Source organism: Hevea brasiliensis, chromosome 9 (assembly GCF_030052815.1).
Source record: "Hevea brasiliensis isolate MT/VB/25A 57/8 chromosome 9, ASM3005281v1, whole genome shotgun sequence".
Classification (NCBI taxonomy): Eukaryota; Viridiplantae; Streptophyta; class Magnoliopsida; order Malpighiales; family Euphorbiaceae; genus Hevea; species Hevea brasiliensis.
In genome coordinates, this window is record NC_079501.1 from 14,832,180 (window position 1) to 14,844,078 (window position 11,899).

At 32.3% G+C, this 11,899-nt stretch overlaps 2 protein-coding genes and 1 pseudogene across 2 annotated transcripts; all 3 read left to right on the plus strand.

The window, feature by feature from the left end:
- The first annotated feature begins 1,685 nt into the window (after positions 1-1,685).
- Positions 1,686-4,944, plus strand: LOC110672864 (probable protein phosphatase 2C 47). Its single transcript, XM_058153087.1, has 4 exons — positions 1,686-2,515; positions 3,267-3,461; positions 3,795-4,000; positions 4,162-4,944. Exons 1-4 carry the CDS (start codon positions 2,318-2,320, stop codon positions 4,718-4,720), a joined length of 1,158 nt encoding a protein of 385 aa, XP_058009070.1. The 5' UTR covers positions 1,686-2,317; the 3' UTR covers positions 4,721-4,944.
- Positions 4,945-4,991: 47 nt separating this feature from the next.
- On the plus strand, positions 4,992-7,415 carry LOC110672835 (pentatricopeptide repeat-containing protein At2g17525, mitochondrial). The gene has a single exon (XM_058153085.1). The coding sequence runs from the start codon at positions 5,450-5,452 to the stop codon at positions 7,343-7,345; it is 1,896 nt and encodes a 631-aa protein (XP_058009068.1). The 5' UTR covers positions 4,992-5,449; the 3' UTR covers positions 7,346-7,415.
- A 2,897-nt stretch (positions 7,416-10,312) lies between these two features.
- Positions 10,313-11,831, plus strand: LOC110672834 (amino acid transporter AVT3B-like; annotated as a pseudogene).
- The last annotated feature ends 68 nt before the right edge of the window (positions 11,832-11,899 follow it).

Here is an 11,899-nt window from a genome sequence, read left to right on the forward strand (position 1 = left end):
TTTTATTAATTTTTAATTATAATTCAAAATAAAATTTACAAAAAATAACTTAAATCATAAGTTATTTATTTTTTTCAAAATCGTTACTTTATTTTTTATTTCAAAAGTTTTAGTTTATTTTGTTTAAAAATTAAATAAAAATAAAAAAATTCACTATTATTAAACAATTTTATCCATCGTTTTAAAAATTTAATGAAAGGAAATCAGAAATTTATTTTTTTTTATCTTTTGTGTTTTCAAAAGGATTGATAAATATCAAATTGGTATTTAAAAAAAATTTTAATTTCATTTTTTTGAATTTTTCTTTTTATGCCTGATTTTTAATTAATCATAAAAATTTATTTATATATATATAAACAATAAGACAAGGGAAAAATTATACTTAAATATTATGTCAACAAAACATGCTTAGTTGTTAAACATTGATAAATTGCAAGTATATATATGTTTATATATATTTCAAGCAACAATGACACCTCGAAAACAAAATGTTAATATTTATTTTTATATGTCAAAGAAGGAGATTTTGCATGATGGGATGATTGGTGGTCTCTGTTGCTATAGCAGTTTACGCACATATTTACTATTATTTTTTACTTTTATTTTTTTCTTATTTCTCTGAGTTTTATCAATATTGATGACTAATCCTTTATTTAATTATTAATATAAAAAATTGATTTAATAATTTAGTTTTTTGTGTAAAGAAATTATATTTTATATTTTTAGCGATCTATTCTAAATAATTTTTACCATTTTAATTTATTTTGGTTTTTATTATATAAAATATATGCAATAAATAAAGAATTAAGAGAAAAATTCATAGATTATATATATTATTAGAATCCAGAGTGATTACATTTACATATATATATATATATATATATATATATAGTCTCAAATTGATGGCATATAAATTGCTATATTTTATAACCTCCAATAATTTACAAGAGATATTTTAATTTTTTTATATGATATATATTTTTAAGAAAATAAAAAAATAATTTTTTAAAATATTTTAAATTTATTAGTTATTAGTATTAAAATTCTCCAAAATTACATATAAAAAAATTAAATTATAAATATGAACACATTATTAAAAAATTAATTATTATAAAATGATTTTTTTAATTATATTTTCTATGTTAACGCCTACAATATTGGTTGAAAATGTTTTGATTTTATTTTTATATTTATGATTAAGTTCATATATAATTTTATTAACTAATTGAACTAATTTAATTCATTACAAGTCGTTTTCACTACTTAAGATGCTTGTGTGAAAATAATCAAAATTTAGATTATTGTATTAATAACATATTTAGAAATAATAATTTTATATATTTATTTTAATAAATGAAAAATAAACATAATTAGCAATGATATACTTTTATTATAAAAAAATAGTATATTATTTTTTTTTTTGTAATGAGTAGTAATAAGTTGTGGAATTTGAAAATAAATATAATTGTATTTAAATTACTCTTATACTATTAAATGATTATTATATTTTAATTGGCTACTTCTCCATGATTTTTAAAGCTTGTTTGATTTAATTGTAAATATAAAATTTTATGAAATTTAATTGATTTTTATATTTTATGTGTTTGGTTGAGAAAAAAAAAAATGTAGTAACCAATTCCTACTAAAATTGGCGAAATTTGAAACATCCGTGGAGAAGCATAAACCGCTAATAAAGCCAACGCAGAACACAAGCCACCTCTGTGCAAAACCACGTACGTGTCAGTACCCTATTTTCTTTTCGATCCCTGCAATGGCGACCGCAAAACCTGCAATCCACACTCACCCAACCACAAGCTATAAACCTTCTCTTTCCTCTCAATGGTCCTCACTTCCTTATTTCTATGCTATGATTTTAACCTTCAAGCCTCTTGTCTCTTCTTCTCTTTCTTTTACATAGATTGAACGGAACTTCTCTAACCTTTAATTTCTTCTTCTTTTGGGATTTTTTTAATCTGGGTTTTCTTCCTGAATCTTGATTTGAAAGGGAAGTTTCAAGAAATGTGTTTGGTTCCCTCTGGAATACAAGAAATGGGGAGCTGTAATTTTCCTGGTTGGAAAAGAGCTGGTTATGTCTCCCAAATTCTTGATTAGGGTTCCTCTGAATCTTGTATCCTGTACTTGTCTTGAAACAGTTGGTGACCGCTATTTTTTTTGCTGTCTGGGACCTTGGAATTTATCTAAAAATGGCTTGTCTTTAAGCTATGGGTTTGTCCAGCTGAGTGCAGTTGTTTCTATTTCATCATTTTATTTTATCTTTTTTTCGCTTTTGGGGCTGAGAATGGATTAAGCTTGGACAATGACTTCAGCGACTGATGTTTCACGCCAGATACCAACATGGGAGGTTGGATGTACTGCTAGTAATGGCAGTTTGCCTGTCATGGAGGATAAAAATGATAACGTTTCTGAGAATTTAAGCAAATCGAGAATTGGCAAACCTCCAAGAAACCTCCCTTGCATGAGGCATTGCAGCAGCACAGCGTTTTTGACAGATCCTGTGAGTTTTAACCCCCCTTTGGTCTACCCACCCATTCATTATATTTTCCTCTCTGTTCTTTTTGAATGAGGTTTCCTGATTGTTGGTTAATTTTGTTTCTTATTCCATGATAATCTGCACCTTATTCTTCATTAATCAAGATCTGAGCTGAGATTTATTGAAGTAAATGTCCAATGAGTTAATGTGAGTGAGGGAAAAGAGGAAAGAAGAATAATATTGTCTTCATCCAAGTAAATTTGATTCTAATTTTTGCAGTTTGATTTAGTTTCATTCCCCCTTCTAAAAAAATTTTGTCCATCTTCTATCGCAATTTCCCAAAAAAGCATCATGGTTCCGCCTGTGAATCTAACTTTTACTAGATTATTTAAGGTACAATTGTGTTTAGTATTTCACTTTCCTCTGAAGCAATTGTTGGAAAAACAGGAAACTAATCCACCCTGATTTTTTCAAGATCCTTCTAAGGATAAGAAATAAGTCCCCTTTTTTTTTTTTGAACAGAAGACCAGTGTATTGTGATTAATTTTGAGGAGCTTTTGCATTTATCTTAGGCCTCTGATCAACCTGTCTTGCATGTATGCAATATTGTCTGTGTTTAAGCTTGCACATGGGGATGCCTTTGCCTGGGTATAATATTCAATGCCTAGTTCTTAATAGGTGCAAAGTTTTGATCAGTTGATTGAATATTGTTATGTAATCCATGACAGAAAAGAGTCAGATTTCATTTAATCATCCACTATTTTCATTTATGTAGGAATTAGATATTGGAATTATCTGCTTGAAGTCTCCAGCAACTGAGAATTCTGGATTTCAACCTATATTTCGCTCAGGAAGCTGTTCTGAGAAAGGACCAAAACAATACATGGAAGATGAGTACATAATTGTGGACAATCTTCATCAATATCTGGCTACAGCTGTAAACTGCCCAGTTCCTGGAGCATTTTATGGGGTGTGTGAGTTGCCAATTGTTTTGAATACTTCAATTATTCAAAAAAAAAATATATATATATATTCTCATTCAACAAGTTTCATAATTGGAGTTCATGGCATTAATGAATTGCATACACCATTGAGAATACAATGAATTTTCCCATGTACAACATTAACCATTTTTTTATTTTACAATTACTTACCTTGTTTGCTACACTATGCTGTATTCAGATGTAAGTTCCTACTAAGCATGCAGAAAATGAAAACCATCAATAAATAATTCCTCATATCTTTGTCTTGCGAATCATTCATTAGTTGAGGTGTTGTGCTAAATTTCAGTTTTTTTGTTCAGGTGTTTGATGGGCACGGTGGCATTGATGCAGCATCATTTACCAGAAAGAACATTCTTAAATTTATTGTCGAAGATTCACAGTTTCCATCTGGCACAAAAAAGGCAATTAAGACTGCCTTTGTGAAGGCTGATCATGCACTTGCTGATGCTAAATCTGTTGATAGTTCCTCTGGCACTACTGCTTTGACTGCCCTTATCTTGGGAAGGTGACAAACTACACAGCTTTCAGTTTGCATCTACCTGTTAATTTTGATAGTAAAGCTATTCTTTGGATTTCAGTGATGGTGATTAAGCTGCACTATTTTTTTTTTTTTATGTAGTTTAGTGGTATTTGTTGTAATTATTTGTTTGATCTGCACTCTTCTAGGACCATGCTTATCGCGAATGCCGGTGATTCTAGAGCTGTATTGGGCAAACGGGGAAGAGCAATTGAACTATCAAAAGACCACAAACCTAACTGCACCTCTGAGCGGCTAAGAATTGAGAGACTAGGAGGTGTGATTTACGATGGCTACCTTAATGGCCAATTATCTGTGGCTCGTGCTCTTGGTGATTGGCACATTAAGGGTAATAAAGGTTCAGAAAGCCCCTTGAGTGCTGAGCCAGAGTTGGAAGAGATTAACCTGACAGAAGAAGATGAGTTTTTGATAATTGGTTGTGACGGCCTGTGGGATGTGATGAGCAGCCAGTGTGCAGTCACAATTGTGAGGAAGGAACTCATGATCCATAATGATCCTGAGAGGTGCTCGAAAGCACTTGTCAAGGAGGCACTCCAGCGCAATACATGTGACAATCTGACAGTCATAGTAGTCTGTTTCTCTCCTGATCCTCCTCCTAAGATTGAAATGCCTAGATCCCATAAAAGGAGGAGCATATCAGCTGAGGGGTTAGATATTCTCAAGGGTGTCTTGAATAATGACATTTGAGCAAAAACTGCTTGCATCTTGTATAAAAAACAAGGGAGGGAATCAGAACTTCCACAGTTGGTGAGGGATTTTTCCAAGTCAAGTCTGCTACCTGCTGCAGCTGGAAAATGCTGGTTTCTTGAACCTAAACATCCTGTATATTTGAGATAGTTTAAATTTTGAAGAGTTACTTTGTAGTGCTGAATGCTGATATAGTTGTTGCAGTCATTTTGGTGCCATGTGAATTGAGCTCTTGATTTGGCCCTGCAGTCTGCACATGAAAACAAGAAAAATGTGTCTATTCCAAATAATGTATTAGAGTGGAAATGACACGACAATTTTGATTGTAAATAAGTTTGTAGGAAAGCTTGGACGACCAAGTGTGCAAATATATATGTATATATTTTTTATTGGGAGATCAGGGACTCGAACCTAAATCGGTCTAGGCTATGGAAGTTATTGAGTTATCAATCAAATAAAAGAAAAGCTAAATATTTGGGGATTTAAGAAAGGATAATTAGACATTAGAATAACTTTTAATTTTGCTTTGCAATTTTGTTAATAATATTTTAAAAATCTCCGCTATACATTTTTTTTATGGACCGATAACTCCAGGCTATTCAAGCTTTAGCTGTGTGACTAGATATCCAAAACTAAAATTATAAAGGGTTAGACTTTAGGCGATTCAACCACTCGTCCGTTATTGCCCCGCCAAATTTCCACTACTAAGTAATTTAACTCGTTCAATCCATGCCCAACCTCTACCCTCTCTCAAAACTCACAACTTATCCCAGATTACTTCTCATCTTGCAACCCAGACGCTTCTCCTCCTCCTCATCATCAACGTCATCCCTTTCAGTCCCATCTCATCAACATATATCCTATCTAATTTTAGATCAAAGGTCTGCGTCCCAAGCTCTCCAAACCTTCAAATGGGCCTCACAACTCCCCGACTTCACCCACTCCCAGTCTACCTATAGAGCTTTGATTCACAAGCTCTGTACTTTCCGCCGTTTTGACACGGTCAAGCAACTGCTCGACGAAATGCCCCACTCAATCGGCTCCGCCCCAGATGAAGATATTTTCATCACTATAGTTCGAGGCCTTGGCCGGGCTCGTATGATTCGTGACGTTATCCAAGTACTTGATTTGGTTTCTAAGTTTGGCAAGAGCCCATCTTTGAAAGTCTTGAATTCTATACTTGATGTTCTTGTTAAGGAAGACATTGATCTGGCTAGGGAGTTTTATAGGAAGCAAATGATGGGGAGTGGCGTTCAAGGTGATGATTATACTTTTGGGATTTTAATGAAGGGTCTTTGTTTGACTAATAGAATTGCGGATGGCTTTAAGCTCTTGCAGGTTATGAAGTCCAGAGGCATAAAGCCGAATGTTGTTATTTATAATACTCTGCTTCACGCACTCTGCAAGAATGGGAAAGTAGGGAGAGCTAGGAGCTTGATGAATGAGATCGAGGAGCCTAATGATGTGACTTTCAATGTTTTGATATCTGGATACTGTAAAGAAGACAATCTAGTTCAAGCTCTGATATTGCTAGAAAAGAGTTTCAGTTTGGGCTTCGTGCCCGATGTTGTTACAGTGACTAAGGTGGTGGAAGTTCTTTGCAGTGCAGGCCGTATGAAGGAATCAGTTGAGACATTAGAGAGAGTGGAGAGTAAGGGAGGTGTGGTTGATGTTGTGGCTTATAACACCCTAATAAGGGGCTTCTGTAGATTAGGGAAGGTGAAAGTTGGGCATCGCTTCTTGAGGGAGATGGAGAGAAAAGGATGCCTTCCTAATGTTGAAACATACAATATATTGATCTCTGGTTTCTGTGAGTCCGGGATGCTGGATGTGGCTCTTGACATGTTTAATGATATGAAAACAGATGGGATCAGTTGGAATTTCAATACATATGATACATTAATCAAGGGTTTGTTCTCATGGGGGAGTATTGAAGATGGATTTAAGATCCTAGAATTGATGGAAGGGTCCAAAGGTTGTTCTGGGGGTATTAGTCCTTATAATAGTGTGTTATATGGTCTTTACAAGAAAAATATGTGGGATGAGGCACTTGATTTTCTAATGAAGATGGAAAAATTACTTCCTAGAGCTGTTGATAGGAGCTTGAGGTTATTAGGCTTCTGTGAGAAGGGTGAGTTTGCAAATGCGAAGATGGTTTTTGATCAGATGACTAGTGAAGGTGGAATTCCAAATGTTCTTGCTTATGATTGCTTAATTCATGGATTCTGTCAAGAAGGGCTTCTGCGGGAGGCATTTGAGCTCATGAATGAGATGGTTGGTCATGGTTATTTTCCTGTTGCATCAACATTTAATGCTCTTATTAGTGCATTTTGTGGGCAAGGGAAAGAAGGGAGTGCTTTGAAGCTTCTTGATGACATGGTTGGGAGAGGTTGCATGCCTGATGTAGGAAGTTATAGTCCTCTAATTGATGCTTTTTGTAGGAAGGGCAGCTTTCAGAGGGCTTTAAGTCTCTTCTCACAAATGGTAGAGAAAGGTATAACTCCAGATTATTTGACATGGAACTCATTGCTTATTTCTCTCAGTCAAGAAACTGTCTGGTTAGAAAGCAAGAATATATTCCATGTCAATAACCAAATGGAATGGATAATAAAGACATACTTATAGTAGTCGCTTTGATAAAAAGATGCTTGAATTCCTTAATCGACAATGAAATAAGAATTATCATGTTGGTGGATGGAGTTTCTTGAAATCTCTATAAGCCTGAATTTTTATGCTTGAGATTTAAGTCAAGCAGGTAAATTTCCTGCGCTGATTAAGCTAATGATACTCAGTTCACTAGGTAAAATATTTGGTCATTTAAAATCACAATTTTCGAATGCAGTGTCAATTTATTCTTTGATTCATATAATTTATAGAACATTCTGGTGGATACCAGAGCAATTATTGAATAGCACTTCTATAAGATGTATGGACTGCAAATAAGAAACTAAAAGTTCAGACAGATAGGACCAGGACCGCACTGCTATGACAAAAATTAAATTTCGATATAAAGTTAAGGTATACAATTCTTTATGTTTTTCCTTTTTTTATTTGTTTGTTGTCTGAAATAATGAAAATTTTTGAAACAAACAGTGCCAGTGAATGAGACATGGGAAAAAATCTCTAGTTTCTTTTCTTGGTAGTTTTCTTTGCTGGTCGCTGCTTGTTTGGTCATGCGTGACGCACTAGAGTTGTAAATGATAAGGAGAATGAAAAATCAATATCATTGGCCAAAGCCAGAGTTGTAAATTATAAGCAAGACAACATTTTCCTGAATGTCCTTTACTGGGTTTGCCTCCCTTCTTTTCAAAATAAGCGGAGTTGAGTGATCCCCTCACCTCATCCACTACATGTTGACATGTGAATGCATTTTTTATGTTTGGGGCAGAACCCAGTCTCCAATCCTATGCTGTTATTTCTACAAGGTTATCAGTAAAATCATGTTTTGTACAATGGGAAGCAGCAATTACATAAGCCAGTGTTGTCTGTTTTGTATTTCATTTTTGGGATTGATGGATGATATTTATTATTTTTGTTGAATCAATCAAATTCATGGATGATAGGGAGCTTTATTTGTAGAAATATATTGATAGGTAGCATTTTTGGTTTATAAAATCTGATTAAGGGTCTTAAAAGTTATTGACAAGTGTGGTAAGGGCGTAAATTTTTTATTATTAAATTATTTTTTTTTCCCTTTGATTCATACGAACATGAAAATCAAAATAAAAAAATAATTTATAAAATAAAAAATTGAAAAGAACTAAGTGAAAAAAAAAAAGTTAAAGCATGTTACAAGATTTTAAGATATATTATATAAAAGTTAAAAAAAATATGCATTTTTAGTAATAAAATAAAAAATTCTAAAAAAATGGAAATAAGGAGTAAAATGATTGCAATACATTGAATTACACTTTATTTCAAATTAAAATTTTTTAAAAAATTTTAATAAAATTATGAATAATTTAATCATTAAAAATAAGAAAAATAATATATATATATATATATATATATATATATATATATATATATATATATATATATATATATGTGTGTGTGTGTGTGTGTGTGTGTTTTGTTGTTGTGAATTACACTTTATTTCAAATTAAAATTGTTTTAAAAATTTTTAATAAAATTACGAATAATTTAATCATTAAAAATAAGAAAAATAATTTTTATATATATGTGGGTGTTTTCATCTTATTAAATTTTTATAAAATGACTTTTTTTTCATAAAGTAGTTAAAAATATTATAAATAAAATTAAATAAGATATACTTATTTAGCATGTTACATTTAATATCTATTAATTTAATTTAAATTTAAAATATTATAAAAAATATGATAATTAAAAATATTAAAAAAAATTATTTTTTCTGTTAAATTAATAATTTTTTTCGTAATTATTACTTTACCAAAAAAAGTGTTATTTCATAAAAATTTAATGAGATAAATTACAAAATTTTACTAAATCATTTTATTTTTTTTAACAAAGTAATTTTATTTTATTTTAAACTAAGTAATCATAAAATACAACAATTTAAAAAAGTTTACAAAAGAGAAAAAATATAAATTAAAGGAAAAAAAAAGTAAAAAGGAAAAAGAAAATTTATAAAAAAAAATAAAAAGCAAAAAAAACCCAAACACTGTTACCGTGAACAGTGATAATATAAAATAAAGAAAGTTTGTAAAACGAGAAAAATAGAAATTAAAGAAGTAAAAGGCAATAAATAATTTTTTCTAAAAAAAGAAAAGTTTGTGAAAAAAAGGAAAAATAAATGAAAAATGAAGAGTTAAGATTATATAAAAAAAGATATGGGTTTAGCTAGCAGCCATTACAGAAGGCAGTTTTTTTTTTTTTAATCTGCAAATGGATTTCATTAAACCATCAATCATAAACAGCCAACCAGTCTTTTGCTAGATGATTAACAAGGTGCACTGTAGGATTGGAAATTCAGTCAGGCAATAAAATACCCTTCCTGATAGCACATGCTATTAAATTGGCACATTCATTCGCAAAAGGAAAAATAAATCTGATAGAGACATTAACTGAATAAGACAGAAGCCTCTCATGATCTTGGATAACAAGACATAAGACAGTGTTGTTTCTTTTTCGGTATTGCTGGATGATATTTATTTATTTATTTTTATCGAATCAAATGCTTTTGTATTTCCTTTTGGACTTTTTCGTTAAAATTAATGAATAATAGGGAGCTTTATTCATAGGACTATAATTTTTGGTTTATAAAATATGATGAAGGGTGTAATTTTATTATTATTATTATTATTATTATTATTATTATTATTATTATTATTATTATTATTATTATTATTAACCCCATATTATTAATTATATATTTTTTTTTTCAAAAGAAGATATTTAAATCATTTTTCTTCTGTTTTTGCCTTTGATTGATACAAACATGAAAATCAAAATACAAGGCCACAGAGGGGACCGTGAAAATTCTTGAAACGAAATAATAGGAATAATGAAAAATCTTTATCATGTGATATTGTGAAATAAAAATTTTAACATTTTTTATCTATTAAAACAATTATATCACGACATTAATCAAGCAGGAAGACATCAATTTGCAGTTTTGCAATTAGATTGTCATCGCTCCTCCATCTATAAAAGGTGGAAGATTCAGACAAAAGAAAAAAGGTGGAAGATGGACAGTTGCTCTCCTGACATATTCATTTTCTCTCTGAAAGCCTGAGACTTTCCAGACACATCTCTAAATCCTCTCTACTCAACACAGGTTTGTAATAAAAAAGAATGGGATTTGATGAAGAAGCAAGCTCATCCTCCCGTGTGCTTCATGTGCCATCCTTTCCAAGAGAAGACACCCCACTTCTAGGCAAGAAAACCCCTCTCTCCTCTACATTCAAGACCTTTGCCAACGTCTTCATAGCCATTGTTGGAGCAGGTGTTCTTGGCCTCCCTTACACCTTCAAGAAAACAGGATGGTCATGGGTTCTCTCGTGCTCTTCTCTGTTGCCCTTCCCACATACTATTTTATGATGCTCCTCGTTTACACTCGCCGCAAGCTTGAATCCCTTCAAGGCTTCTCCGAGATAGCTTCTTTTGGTGATCTGGGTCATACTGTTTGTGGTCCTGTTGGTCATTTTGCTGTGGATACCATGATCGTCCTTGCGCATGCTGGGTTTTGTGTAAGCTATCTAATCTTTATAGAGAACACTTTAGCCTATGTTTTTAATCGTCAATCAAGTGAAAAAAATTCTGGGTTTCTTAAGTTCCAAGTCTTTGTTTGTATATATGGGGTTGTTTCCCTTTTCAGTTGGGCTTGAATTCGATTCCAACACTGACCCATTTAGCTCCGCTGAGTATTTTTGCTGATGTGGTTGATCTTGGAGCTATGGGTGTGGTGATGGTGGAGGATGTGATTGCCTTCTTAAAAGATAAGCCTGTATTGGAAGCTTTTGGAGGGTTTTCTGTTTTCTTTTATGGTTTGGGTGTGGCTATCTATGCCTTTGAAGGGATTGGCATGGTATTGCCATTAGAATCTGAGGCAAAAAACGAGGACAAATTTGGAAATGTGTTGGGATTGTGTATGGTATTCATTTCTTTGTTGTATGGAAGATTTGGGATTCTGGGTTACTGAAGCCTTTGGTGAAGCAACCAAAGATATTATCACTACTGACCTGCGGCCAGGATTGGTAAGTAGCCTTGTTCAGTTTGGCTTGTGTGTGAACCTCTTCTTTACTTTTCCATTGATGATGAACCCGGTTTATGAGGTGGTGGAGAGGCGATTTTGCGATTCTAGGTATTGTCTGTGGCTGAGATGGGTGTTCTTTTTTGCTGTAAGCATGGTGGCTCTGTTAGTACCCAATTTTGCAGATTTCTTGTCTCTGGTGGGGAGCAGTGTGTGCTGTGCTCTTGGTTTTGTGTTGCCTGCTTTGTTTCACTTGATGGTGTTCAAGGAAGAGTTGGGGTGGAATGGTTTGGTTATTGATGTGGCAAACAAGCACTTTCTTAGGGCGAGAAACAGAACAATATCAATTCTTCCTCATCACAGTATTTCTTTTACAAATTACACATTGGAATTTGTCCAGATCAAAAACTCAAGCGACCATTAAGGAATTTAGTTTCAGATGATCTTTTTAATGAAAAAAAAAATCTGCAAAACTTAGGATAGGCTAGAATAATCGTACAATAACA

Bases quoted from the DNA above. Each gene is read 5' to 3' on its own strand.
- LOC110672835 (XM_058153085.1), top strand. From the start codon at position 5,450: ATGCCCAACCTCTACCCTCTCTCAAAACTCACAACTTATCCCAGATTA.
- LOC110672864 (XM_058153087.1), top strand. From the start codon at position 2,318: ATGACTTCAGCGACTGATGTTTCACGCCAGATACCAACATGGGAGGTT. The intron at 2,516-3,266 runs GTGAGTTTTAAC...TCATTTATGTAG, and splicing joins CAGCGTTTTTGACAGATCCT to GAATTAGATATTGGAATTAT. The intron at 4,001-4,161 runs GTGACAAACTAC...GCACTCTTCTAG, and splicing joins ACTGCCCTTATCTTGGGAAG to GACCATGCTTATCGCGAATG.